We start from the raw sequence: 13,527 nt of genomic DNA, 5'->3' as shown, positions 1-13,527 counted from the left end.
AGCACACATACACACCTTCCCACTCAAATGTTACTCACGGCAACAAAAGCACACATACACACCTTCCCACTTAAATGTTACTGACAGCATACTGTGTTCTCAACTTGGCACACATCTGCATGCAGCAATACAAAAAATAATAATAGGGTTACAGACAGACAGCTAACATTTATATTATAACTCCAGGCATGAGGAATGGTTGACATATAAAATAAACGTTGCCAAGCAAAACTCAAATACAAAAAGAGACAAAATTTAAAAACGGGGACTAAGTAATGGGCCAACTTTAAGGTCTAGTGGCCACCTCCCTTTCTTATACAGTTCCCTGGCATCTGAAGGCCCCCTATCTTCCCTATATACAGTAGTTCCCTGGTGTCTAGTGTCCCCCACCCCACCCTCCCCTATGCAGTTTTCTGATGTCTAGTGGCCCCCTCCCTCCCTTATGTAGTTCCCTGATGTCTAGTGGCCCCCTCCCTCCTTTATGTAGTTGACTGATGTCTAGTGGCCCCTCCCTCCCATTATGTGGTTCCCTGGTGACTAGTGGCCCCCTCCCTCCCTTATGTAGTTCCCTGGTGTCTAGTGGTCCCCTCCCTCCCTTATGTAGTTCCCTGATGTCTAGTGGCCCCCTCCCTCCCTTATGTAGTTGCCTGATATCTAGTGGCCCCTCCCTTATGTAGTTCCCTGGTGTCTAGTGGCCACTCCCTCCCTTATGTAGTTGCCTGATATCTAGTGGCCCCTCCCTCCCTTATGTAGTTGCCTGATATCTAGTGGCCCCTCCCTTATGTAGTTCCCTGGTGTCTAGTGGCCACTCCCTCCCTTATGTAGTTCCCTGGTGTCTAGTGGCCCCATCCCTCCCTTATGTAGTTTCCTGATATCTAGTGGCCCCTCCCTCCCTTATGTAGTTGCCTGATGTCTAGTGGCCCCTCCCTCCCTTATATGGTTTCCTGATATCTAGTGGCCCCTCCCTCCCTTATGTAGTTGCCTGTCTAGTGGCCCCTCCCTCCCTTATGTAGTTGCCTGATGTCTAGTGGCCCCTCCCTCCCTTATGTAGTTGCCTGATGTCTAGTGGCCCCTCCCTCCCTTATGTAGTTGCCTGATATCTAGTGGCCCCCTCCCTCCCTTATGTAGTTCCCCAGTGTCTAATGCTCCCCCTCCCATATGTAGTTGCCTGAGGTCTAATGCCCCGCCCCCCCCCCCATGTAGTTGCCTGAGGTCTAATGCCACCACCCCCTTATGTAGTTGCCTGAGGTCTAATGCCAGCTCCCTGGTGTCTAGTGGCCCTCCTCTATTCAATAAAGAAATAATCCACTATGTGAACTACACTTTGCATTTAACAGTTTGCTCCTCCAGGGCATAGACACACTCTGGTCCTGATTCATTCAAAACTCAGAACTCATATGCACTGCTTGCCCGACATGCAGACACACTCAGCATGCACTCACCTCTTTTACAATGTTGTTCTCTGTGACTTGTGCCTCCAGCTTCTGCCGGGCAGCCATGCTGCTGCTGATATCTGTAGGAAGACAGTAATATACAGGTCAGCAGACAGACAGGAAGGAGAGAGAATAGAAGATGGACTGAGCTCACACTACTCATATTTGCTTACATCAGTCTGCACGCCAAAGGTGGGTGGGAGATACCCTCCTACTGTCAACCTAGGTCTGCTGCAGCAATAATGCTATCCAACCTTAGTAAGGCAGACCTTCGCCTACTTAAAGGGTGTTTGAGAGTGCGGGGGAGGGGGTGGGTCTACAATATACATACCAGCCCCTGGTCATCCTTCTGCGCTGTCTAGATAGTCCACAACTGGCCCCGAAAAATCCTCCAGTCTAGGCCAGTTGGCGCAGTCTGGCTGCGCTCCCCCGTTGCTGGGAGCGTTCTGTGTCTGCGCAGTCTTACTGCACAGAGTACTGCACAGGCGCAGAATGCGTGTAAGCGGGCATCCTGGTGGACATTCCAGGGCCAATTCCGGACTATCCAGACAGTGGAGAAGGACGGCCAGGGAGCAATCAGCTTGGATGGGGCTGGAGGAAGCCCCAGGTATGTATATTCCCCCCCAGCCATCTCAGATTTATAACAATACTTGCCTAAGGGGAGGAAAGCCTCTGGATTCTATAGAGCAGTGATGGCTAGCCTTGGCACTCCAGCTGTGGTGGAACTATAAGTCCCATGAGGCATGGCATGATGGGATTTGTAGTTTTGTCACAGCTGGAGCGCCAAGATTAGCCATCACTGCTATAGAGGCTTCCCACGCTGTCCTCCGCCACTGCCTGGGACCCTCCCACACAAAGTGACCGTGCACCTCCTCTTGCACGAGGGCAGCCATACCCGCGCAGTAGCAAGGAGTCACTCGCGCAGGCGTAGTACAGCCGTGCTCCTGCCTGATGCCCTTGTCAGAATTATTCAAGTGGGTCCCAGTTTGGCGATGGGAGATGTGGGAGGCATCTATAGGATCCAAAGTCTTTCTTCTTCTTGGGCAAGTATGTGAATTCTGACATGAGGTTCACCTTCGGTACAAGAGAACCTGAAGGGAGAGTTTGGGCCAGTGCACACTAAAAAGCGCTAGCATAATTGCAAACGCGCTAAAAACCGCTAGCATAATCGCAAACGCTCAGCGCTTTTTGAAGTGATTTTTCAGAGCCATTCTAGGCATGTGCCTAGCGATTTTCCGAGCGTTTAGGTTTTCTTACAGTAGAGCTGGAACTGAACAGCTTCTGGAACAAAAACGCTTGGAGAATCGCTCTGTTCTAGCACTTTTTTGAGCAATTTTCCACTTTCCTATACTTACCATTGAGGCTGAATCGCCTCAAAAGAGCAGAAATGCTGCAGGACCCGGATTTGCGTTTGGGAGAAAATCAAATTGCTTTGGTGTGATCCATCCCATTTAAATGAACACTTTTCAAAGCGCTGGCATTTTTAAAAGCGCTCTTGGTTTGCACCAGCCCTTATTCGGAGGCTGCCATATTTATTTCCTTTTAAACAATACCAGTTGCCTGACTGTCCTGCTGATCTTTCTGCAGTATTGTCTCAATCACTCACATGAAACAAGCATGCGGCTAACCTAGTCAGAAACATCTGATCTGCTGCAAACAAATACAAACAACTGTATTTATCCTCCTACTCCTAAAAATTACTTTTTTACACATACCATGGTTTTCCTTTATATTCAAACATTTATAAAGTAGATTGAATGTTTTGTTGTTTCCGCTCAGTGGAAGCCTATTAAAGCTAATGGGAACCGGGTTAAGGGAAAAAAAAAAGTCAGATACTCACCTATGGAGAGAGGGAAGCTCTGGGTCCCATAGAGCAGTCTTTCTCAACATTTTATTGGTATGTACCCCTTCTAAAACCCTGTACTCACCAAGTACCCCCTAGCATATTAATCATTATCACAAGTACCCCTTGACAAATATATATTTAATCGTAGTACATGATAATTGGTTCTAAACCATTTCCAAGCAATTACTGTTGCTTTTAATTAACTAAAATACTAATTTGGTGTTTAAATAAGATTTATCATTTTCTAAAACTCTAAATTTGTATTCTTAGTTAATTATATCAAGCCCGAGTACCCCCTGGAAACATCAGAAGTACCCCCTGGGGTACGCGCACCGCATGTTGAGAACCTAGGCCATAGAGCACTCCCTCTCCTCTCCCGGTCCCCGCTGTTCCGCTGGCTCCCCTGTAGCGGTATTCGACCGTTTCGGTCAATACCGCTGGCTCCCAGCCGAAGGGAGGCTTCAGAGATGCTTCGGGAGCCCGAGTGCTTCCGAAGACGGGCCGCTCTACACTGCGCACGAGTCCTCTATGACGCGTTCGCGTGTGCGCCGCCTGTCTTCGGGAGGACTCTGCTTCCGAAGTCCCCTCGGCGTGGGACGAGAACAGAGGAGCCAGTGCAGCACCGGGGCCACCGGGAGAGGGATGGCTCATTAGGACAGAGCCTTCCATCTCCTTAGGTGAGTATCTTTTTTTTTTTTTTTTTTTTAGATCCCGGGTTACATTAGCTTTAAGTGTCCCAAGTGAAAATAAAGGAACTATTGACTTTGTTCTATCTCCCCTGCTCTCATCTCAGAAGATGTATTCTGCCACAAAAACTTTTATGGCTGTACTTTGCTTACCAGCAATGCTTACTATATTCCTGAAAGGTCCCGACAAGACAGAAGCTGTCACTATCATGCCTCGAAAGACAACTTTACTTACGGTAACGTCTTTTCCGGTAGTCAGGAGGACAGCACCCCTGGATGAGACTTGTCTCCCTCCCCACCGTGGACAGGAACTGCAAAAGAAACAATTTGCATAAGCAATAGGCAGCCAGGTATATAAGCTACTTACTTGCCACTATACTTCAGTTAATATAAAAGATAATACGGACACTTAACAATGCTTATACAAACCTCTGATATTCCACCCAATAAGGGCGGGTTGTAGGGGTGCTGTCCTCCTGACTACCGGAAAAGACGTTACCGTAAGTAAAGTTGTCTTTCCCGGATCGTCACTCGGACAGCACCCCTGGATGAGACGATATACTAAAGATCAGGCTTAGGGCGGGACCACTGCTTGCAGAACCTTTCTTCCAAAGGATAAATCTGTAGCTGCCGATACATTAAGTCGATAATGCTTCACAAAAGTGTTATGACTTGACCATGTTGCAGCCCTGCATATCTGCTCAATGGAGGCCCCTGCCCTCTCTGCCCATGACGTAGAAATGCCTCTTGTAGAATGAGCCCTGACCGAAAAGGTTAACGTCTTTCCCCGTATCTGGTATGCTGATACAATTGTCTGTTTGATCCAGCGTGCTAAGGTTGTCTTAGAAGCTCTGTTCCCTCTTGTTTTTCCTGCAAACAGGACAAAAATTGCATCTGATTTTCTCCAGGCATTAGATCTTTCTAAATACTGTAACAGACACCTCCTCACGTCCAACAAATGTAGTCTCTCTTCCTTATTTGCCGGATTCTCACAAAATGACGGGATATAAATTTCTTGGTTCCTGTGGAAAGAAGAAACCACCTTCGGAAGAAATGTTGCGTCCGGACGCAATGTTATTCTATCCTCTGAAACAACACAGTACGGCTCCTTAATCGATAGTGCTTGTAGCTCACCTATTCTTCTTGCTGTAGTAATTGCTAGAAGGAATATGGTTTTCAATGTCAGGAATTTGTCCGAAACTTGAGATAAGGGTTCAAACGGAGACTCACATAGACCCTGTAACACTGTATTAAGATCCCAAGAAGGAACTCTTGACCGTATAGATGGTTTTAGTCTTCTTAAAGCCTGAAAGAAACGGATTATATAATCCTCCTGTGCTAATTTCCTTTCTAGGACCACACTCAAGGCTGACACCTGAACTTTCAAAGTACTAATACTAAGACCCTTCCTATAGCCACACTGTAAGAATTCCAAAACTGATCTAAGCGATCTATTGTTGCAGGATCTATCTATACACCAGTGATTAAAAACTCTCCAAGCCTTCCGGTAAATTAATCGAGTTACCTTCTTTCTACTATTGAGTAGTGTTTCTGACAGATCATCTGAGAAACCCTTAGACTTCAGTATTTCCCATTCAGGTTCCAAGCTGATAGGTGAAGTAGACTCGGATCTGGATGTAATACTGGCCCCTGGGATAACAAGTCCTGAGTCAGTGGGAGGATTATTGGTTCTGATATCGCTAGAGACTGTAGTAATGTGAACCATGGACGTTTGGGCCACATTGGAGCAATCAATATGATTCTCGCTCTGTCCTGAATGATCTTCTTCAATACTCTGGAAAGTAATGGAATTGGCGGAAAGGCATACATCATCCTGCCTCCCCAACTGATTGTGAACGCATCCATTGCCCAAGGTAAGTCCTCCTGAAACAGGGCACAAAACTTCCGGCATTTTGAGTTCCTTTTCCTGGCGAATAGATCCAGTTCTGGATATCCCCACTGTGACGTTATCGTTTGAAACACCTTCGGATTGAGTGACCATTCGTTCTGGTCCAGCTTCTCCCTGCTTAGATAATCTGCCAACTGGTTTGATGTCCCCTTTAGATGACGTGCTTGTAATGACATGATATTGTTTTCTGACCAGAACAAAATTTTTGATGTTTGTTTCCATAACATCTGGCTCTTCGTGCCTCCTTGTCTGTTTAGGAATGCTACCACAGACTTGTTGTCGGTCCTTATCGTCACATGCGTTCCCTTGATCTGATCCCTGAAGTGTAGCAGTGCCCTCCATACAGCTTCTAGTTCCCTGCTGTTGGATGATCTTGAGCTGATCTGTACTGACCATTGTCCCTGAGCCAGAAGAGCATCCAAATGTGCTCCCCAACCCCATAAACTGGCATCTGTTGTAATTATCCTCTGCTCTGGATAACTCCATACACGGCCTGATGAAAGATGACCTTGGTTTTGCCACCAAAGTAGGGACACTTTTATGCTGTGAGGGATAGGGATCTTCTTGTCTAATACCGTGAGGCTTCTGTTCCATGATCTGAGGATCCATAACTGCAGAATCCTTGTGTGGAACTGCCCCCACTGAACTGCGGGAAACGAGGCTGTTAGGAGCCCCAGGACTGCCATTGCTTTCCTCAGTGATACTGTCCTTGCATTCTGAAAGGAAAAAATAGCATTTAGAATTGCAGTAATCTTTCTATCAGGCAAGAAGATTCTTTCATTCCTAGTATCAATGCTAAATCCGATAAACTCAAGAACCTGGGAAGGAACTAGTGAAGACTTCTCCCAATTAATAAGCCAACCTAAATGCTGCAGATAATCTAATGTTGACTGCATCTGCAATCTTACCCTTTCCGCTGTAGGTCCCCAAATTAAAAAATCATCTAAATATCCAAGGATATTAACTCCCATCAGCCTAAGCTCTGCTAGAACCTCAGACATGACTTTGGTAAACAGCCAAGGGGCAGAAGAAAGTCCAAAAGGAAGAGCAATAAATTGAAAATGTCTTACCTCTTCCCCCATGTGGACTGCAAATCTTAGATACTGTTGTGATGACGGATGAATAGGTAGGTGAAGATATGCATCCTTGAGATCTAGAGAAACAAGAAAATCGTCTTTCTGCAAGAGATGAATCACAGATTTTATATTGTCCATCCTGAATCTTCTGTATTTTACATCTAGATTTAATTTCTTTAGGTTTAAGATGAATCGGTAAGATCCCTGTGGTTTTTTTACGAGAAATACTGGCGAATAGAACCCCTCCTGTTTCTGACAACTCGGTACATATCTTATCACCCCCTTTTCTAATAGAGATAGGACCTCGCTTTGTAGTGCACGACACTTTCTTTGATCTTGTGGTTGGGGAGTAATGCAAAACCTCAGAGGAGGATGATGATTGAACTCTATCCGGTACCCTTCTGATACAATCCTTAGTAACCACTGACTTGTGAACTGAGGCTGCCATACTTCTAAAAAGTTTGCAATTCTCCCCCCCACTGGAATCCTGGCGTCATTGCTTATCCTGCCTCCTGGCAGGATTGAAATTGGGTTTCGGTTTCTGTGATCTGTATGGGACCCAACGTTTACCCTTGGAGGACTTGGGGTTTTGGTCAGACCTGATGGGGGGACGAAATGGCCGCTTATACTGGAAAGGTCTTTTCTTTTCTGGAAAGTTTTTCTTTTTATCTGATGACCTATCTAAAGTATCATCTAAATTGGATCCAAAAAGCAGCCTGCCTTCACATGGTATACCACATAACTTAGATTTTGAGGAATTATCCCCATTCCAGGTTTTAACCCATATACCTCTTCTGGCTGAGTTAACTAAAGCAGTAGTTCTGGCTGTAAGTTTAACAGTGTCGTCTGATGCATCTACCATATAATTAGAGGCATTTAAAACTTTCGGAAAATCATTAAGAATTTCTTCTCGCGGGACCCCAGAAGCAATTTTATCTTGCATTTCTAATAACCATGTTTTTAATGATCGACTCACTGCCGTGGACGCTACTGCAGGCTTGAATGTTAAGGAAGAGGATTCCCATGCTCTCCGCAGGAGATTGTCCATTTTTTTGTCGATTGGGTCCTTCAGACAACCAAAGTCTTCAAATAACAGATCTGTTTTCTTTGACACCCTAGAAAAAGACGGGTCTAACCTAGGCGGAGTACCCCAAAACTCCTGATCTTCCGGAGAAAAAGGATAACGATTAGACAAGGATCTCGGCCAAAAAGCTCTCTTCTCAGGGTTATCCCATTCCTTCTTAATCATACCCTTAAGGGTGGAATGGACTGGGATAAACTGAGGCTGGGGGTCCGCCAAAGTCCTGTACATCTCATCCAAAGGTGTCAAAGATTTTCTTTCTGTCTTGATACCCATTGTATCATACATAGCGCTTAATAAATCCTTCATTAAATCGGTTGAAAAAGCAAATTTTGATCTGTCCACATTTGAGACCTCTTCCTCCATATCTGATAGCTGATCTAGCTCCGATATCTCCCCCTCAGATAACTCAGAACCCTCCACCTCACTCTCTCTTCTACGTTTGGATCCCGAGGGCCCTGGTTGAGCCAAAACAGGGGAAGCAGGGATAGCAACTGCAGGTATTGTGTCCATATTTCCAGTAGTTCCTGGGACATCAGAAGGAACTATAGAATTGGAAGCAATGGCAGAATCTTTGATCTCTTTAATCGCTGAAGACATCTCAGATCTCATCCAGCCCATTAAATCTTTAAGTATGACCGGAGATTCATCCTTGACTACTTTCTCTGTTTGAACTATGCTGACTGGTCTGAACAGCAGCCTTGTCAGTTTTTTCACTTTTATCAGATTTGTCCGATTTGTCATGTTTTTTAGGCTATAAAAAAACACAAACAAGGGACAATCGTTACTAAAGGTTACATAGTAAAAAACCATAACAAGCAGGAGTATACAGGTACCACATCTACTTGCCAGAGAGGGATCTTGTCCAGACTAAGCAGATTGCAAAGGAGCTGAACCTGAAGCGTCCTCCATGATTGCCAGCCACATCTGAATCATGGACTTACTTCCACATATATACCCTCAAACAGACCCAGCTGACCACAGCTAACGCCGCCCTGCTGCATAATTAATCAGCTTCACATACCTTGATGCATCAGCTGAAGCTGATTACCATACACCGCCGCGGCTCCTGCCGCTTAATTAGTCCAGCGTCATTGTGATGCAAATGTAATCAGCTGTTTCGTTGATTTAGTATTTCCCCGCCGCGGCCCCTGCCGCTCTGCAGACCTCAGATCACGCGGGACGCCAGCGCGTGACTACTTCCGGGTAAACCGGAAGTGACCTCTTCATGCGCGCGCCTGCACGCATAATACTGCTGCCTTCTCCGGAGAAGCCTCCCAAACGCTGCAGGACTCCCCACTGATCACTGCTCAGCTCTATTGGGAGTCCTGCCACACGCTGCCCCTGCCGAACTGACATGGATGGCTCCCTGGAGACCTCTCCCTCCGCTCCGTCCGGGACAGGAAACTATACTGAAGTATAGTGGCAAGTAAGTAGCTTATATACCTGGCTGCCTATTGCTTATGCAAATTGTTTCTTTTGCAGTTCCTGTCCACGGTGGGGAGGGAGACAAGTCTCATCCAGGGGTGCTGTCCGAGTGACGATCCGGGAAATTAACAATTCCAGGCAGCAAAAATTACACAAGTAAAACAGCCTGATTATTTATACACACGTTTATCTCATGTCGCCTCGGGTGCACTTTAAATGTATTTTTTTACATGGCCTGTGTCCTTGGAAACATTTCTCAGCCTTTCCATACATCAGGGTCTCACCTTTCTGCAGCTGCTGGTATTTGGTCACCTCGGCCTGGAGCTTTTCCTGTAACTGGGATGCCATCTAAAAGAGAGCAAAACCATCAATTATTATGGTTACCGCATCTTGGAGATTGGATTGAAAACACCCACCGAGAGATACATAGTAAAAAACAGGCCTGATTTACCAAGGCACCTCCAGAGACAGTTTAAAGGGGCACTATGGCAAAAAATTGTAAAATTTAAAATATGTGCAAACATATACAAATGAAAAGAACATTTTTTTCCAGAGTAAAATGAGCCATAAATGACTTGTCTCCTTTGTTGCTGTCACTTACAGTAGGTAGTAGAAATCTGACAGAAGCAATAGATTTTGGACTAGTTCATCTCTTCATGGGGGATTCTCAGGGATTTATTTATTTTCAAAAGCACTTAGTGAATGGCAGTTGCTTTGTCCAACTGCCAGAAAACTGTGTAGGGAGCAGGGAAGCCGGCCAGCATCATTGTTTAAATCCTTTTTAGGGAATATCTTTATAAAGAATAAAAGCCTAGCTTAGAATCCCCATGAAGAGATGAACTAGTCCAAAACCTGTCACTTCTGTCAGATTTCTACTACCTACTGTAAGTGACAACAACATAGCATACAAGTATTATTATTAGTATATAATATTTATGGCTCATTTTACTCTGGAAAAAAAATGTACTACTTGTTTAGGTTTGTAAAATTTAAAATATGTGCAATTTTTCGCCATAGTGCCCCTTTAAGGACAACTGAAGTGAAAAGGGATATGGAGGGTGCCGTACTGATTTGCTTATAAGCAATACTAGTTGCCTGGCAGCCCTGCTGAGCTATATGCTGCAGTAGTGTTTGAATAACATCAGAAACAAGCATGCAGCTAATCTTGTCAGATTTGCCAAACATGTAAAAAAAACAAAAAAAAAAACAAATCTAATCTGCATATGCTTGTTCAGGGTCTATAGCTTAAAGAGAACACGCCAAAGCTTGGGTTCAAAATTAGTATTTACCCCTCAGAGAGGGAAGCCTCAGGATCCTTTTGAAGCTTCCCTCAGTGGTCCACAGTGACCCTTATCCTATCCTTGTCCTGGCTGCACAGCTCCTCTTCTGCAATCATGGCTGCACACATTGTAAGATTGAGCCCGCCAACATATGCGCAGTAGCACGGAGACGCGAGCTATTGTCGCTAATATTCTGGTGGGGGGGGGGGGGGCTGCTCAGCGATGGTGGACAGCAGACCGACGGTGGAAGCCTTAATAGGATCCTGGGGCTTCCCTCTAAGCATTAGAGGCAGAGGATCAGCAGGACAGCCAGGCAACTGATGTTGCTTAAAAGGAAATATGGCAGCTTCCATATACCTCCCGCTTCAGTTGTCCTTTAAAGGGTAACTGAAGTGAGAGGGATATGGAAGCTGCCATATTTATTTCCTTTTAAGCAATATCATTTGCCTGGCAGCCCTACTGATCGTTTTGGCTTTAGCAGTGAATGAATAACACCAGAAACAAGCATGCAGCTAATCTTGTCAGATCTGACAATAATGTCAGAAACACCTGATCTGCTGTATGCTTGTTCAGGGTCTATTACTAAAAGTATTGGAGGAAGAGGATCAGCAGGGCTGGCAGGCAACTAGTATTACTTAAAGCGGATCCGAGATGAAAAGCTAACTATAACAAGTAACTTGTCTATATATCTTATCTAAAGTTAAGATAGTTTTCACAGCAAATCTGGCTGCATACAGCTTCAACAGTTTATGATGATGTATTCCTGTGATACAATGAGAGCGGCCATGTTCTGTTTGTCATCATTACACAGGTAATCTGCAACTGCATCTCCACCCCTCAGCCTGTGAAAAATTCACTACCCCCTCCCCTCTGCCTCTGAAATCTCTGGCTAGTAACTTCCTCCTCCTCCTCCTGCCCAGACTGAGCTCCCATAAGCCCTTGCTACATGGGTCTGAGTGCCTTGGCGTTTTGGAGAAGCTGTGGGCGAGGCTTGTTTAGTTTATAGGGAATTAGGCCTCTTTCACAGTGCGACATTAAAGTCGCACGTTAGAAAATGTTTTAATGTGAACTAACGCACAGCAATACTAAGTCTGTGCAACATTAACAGCGCACACGTTGCGTTTGTGTGTAACGTGTAGCATTATTAGAAAGTGCTGCATGCTGTGCGTTATAAACGTTATTAACTGCGTTGACTGTTTGCTCATGCTCAGTAATGACCTGGAAGCATACTTTTCATTGCCTGTATGCAACGATAACAGGGCATAGAGTAGCGTTGTGACCAGGGCTGTGGAGTCGGTCCAAAAATCCACCGACTCCGACTCCTCAGTTTAGGATTCCACCGACTCCGACTCCACGACTCCGACTCCTCTAATTTGCATATTACAATTTTGTTGATTAAAAGTATGTAACGTGAAATTCGTCTCTTAACTGCCAACGCTTAGGAATTTTACAAGACAACTGAAGTGAGAAGGATATGTAGACTACTATATTTATTCCCTTTAGACTAAAACTAGTCCTTGGTAAGAGTACTTGTAAAAGGTACAAACCGGAACAAAGAACATCTATCAGGCCCTAGGCAATGTAAGTGTGGGTACATGTAAGAATGATGTGCAGGTACTCTGCAGGGGAATGAGGAGATTGTAAACAGACAACACCTCTGTGTTCAATGTGCACAGCATTCTCAGTGGATTCCCTGCAGCTCTGTGGGGAGTGCATATGCATAGTACTACTGTGTAACAAAGTAAACCTGAGACAGATGAAATTAAAGTTTTATACATACCTGGGGCTTCCTCCAGCCGCCTTCAGGATAATCAGTCCCTCGTTGTCCTCCTCCACCACCTGGATCTTCTGCTATGAGTCCAGGTACTTGAGCCAGTCAGGCGTAGTGCGCATGCACACACTCCGCCGCCAGGAGCATACTACACCTGTGCAGCACTATTGCGCAGGTGTAGAATGTTCCTGGCTGTGGGAGCGGCATGCGGCCGGACAGTGCTGACTGGCTGAATTACCAGGACTCATAGCAGAAGATCCGGGTGGTGGAAGACAGTGAGGGACTGATTAGCCTGAAGGGGGCTGGAGGAAGCCCCAGGTATGTATAAAACTTTACTTTTCATCCGTCTCAGTTTCCCTTTAATTTGTAGTCACCAAACCAAATTTTAATAACATATCAAATTATTTGATTTCATCAGCAAAGGGAGTGCATACATTTGCATAAATCAGCATCAATGCAGAATTATTTCCATCTCGTTGACCATCTCTGTTAGTGACACAGCTACACATCAGGCTTTATACTTACAGTATAGATGTTATTTAGTGTATATAAGAGATTCCTGTGTACACATCATATATACAGTCACAATCAGATATGTATATCTGACTTTAAAAATACAGGGACTGCTTTATTGAAGCAGCACAAGTAACTAATTTTGATTGGTTTATTTTATTTTTGTAGACTAAGCACAGCTATTACTGTATATATGCTGTATATATACATTATTTTTAATGACTATTATCTGAGAAATAGAACATTTTATCATATTTTCTATTTTAATTACAGTTACAAATTCATTAGGAGTCGGAGTCGGAGTCGGTGCATTTTTTCCCGACTCCGACTCCAGGCACCCAAAATTGCCCGACTCCACGACTCCGACTCCACAGCCCTGGTTGTGACATTTTTGGGATGTTGCGTTTTTAGTCAACTTTAACGTTGCATCAAAAGGCAACGTCCCACTGTAAAAGTAGCCTTAGAGTATTAAAACAAAGAAAAAACACAAAATAAAAAAAAGTA

General features: G+C 44.8%; 2 protein-coding genes across 2 annotated transcripts in view; both read right to left on the bottom strand.

Moving 5' to 3' along the window:
• PFDN6 (prefoldin subunit 6) overlaps nt 1-13,527 on the bottom strand; it is a 29,682-nt gene that overhangs the window by 9,403 nt on the left and 6,752 nt on the right. The window contains exons 2-3 of the mRNA XM_068250185.1: nt 9,744-9,807; nt 1,443-1,513 (exon numbers count right to left, since the gene is read on the bottom strand). Of these exons, the coding sequence (XP_068106286.1) occupies nt 1,443-1,513; nt 9,744-9,807 (135 nt within the window). The remainder of the gene's footprint in view (nt 1-1,442; nt 1,514-9,743; nt 9,808-13,527) is intronic.
• On the bottom strand, nt 4,540-7,398 carry LOC137528387 (uncharacterized). The gene is made up of 2 exons (XM_068249680.1): nt 6,945-7,398; nt 4,540-6,590 (listed from the first exon to the last, which is right to left on the bottom strand). Exons 1-2 carry the CDS (start codon nt 7,396-7,398, stop codon nt 4,540-4,542), a joined length of 2,505 nt encoding a protein of 834 aa, XP_068105781.1.

This window comes from Hyperolius riggenbachi, chromosome 8 (assembly GCF_040937935.1).
Source record: "Hyperolius riggenbachi isolate aHypRig1 chromosome 8, aHypRig1.pri, whole genome shotgun sequence".
NCBI lineage: Eukaryota > Metazoa > Chordata > Amphibia > Anura > Hyperoliidae > Hyperolius > Hyperolius riggenbachi.
This window is presented reverse-complemented; position numbering and strand designations above follow the sequence as displayed.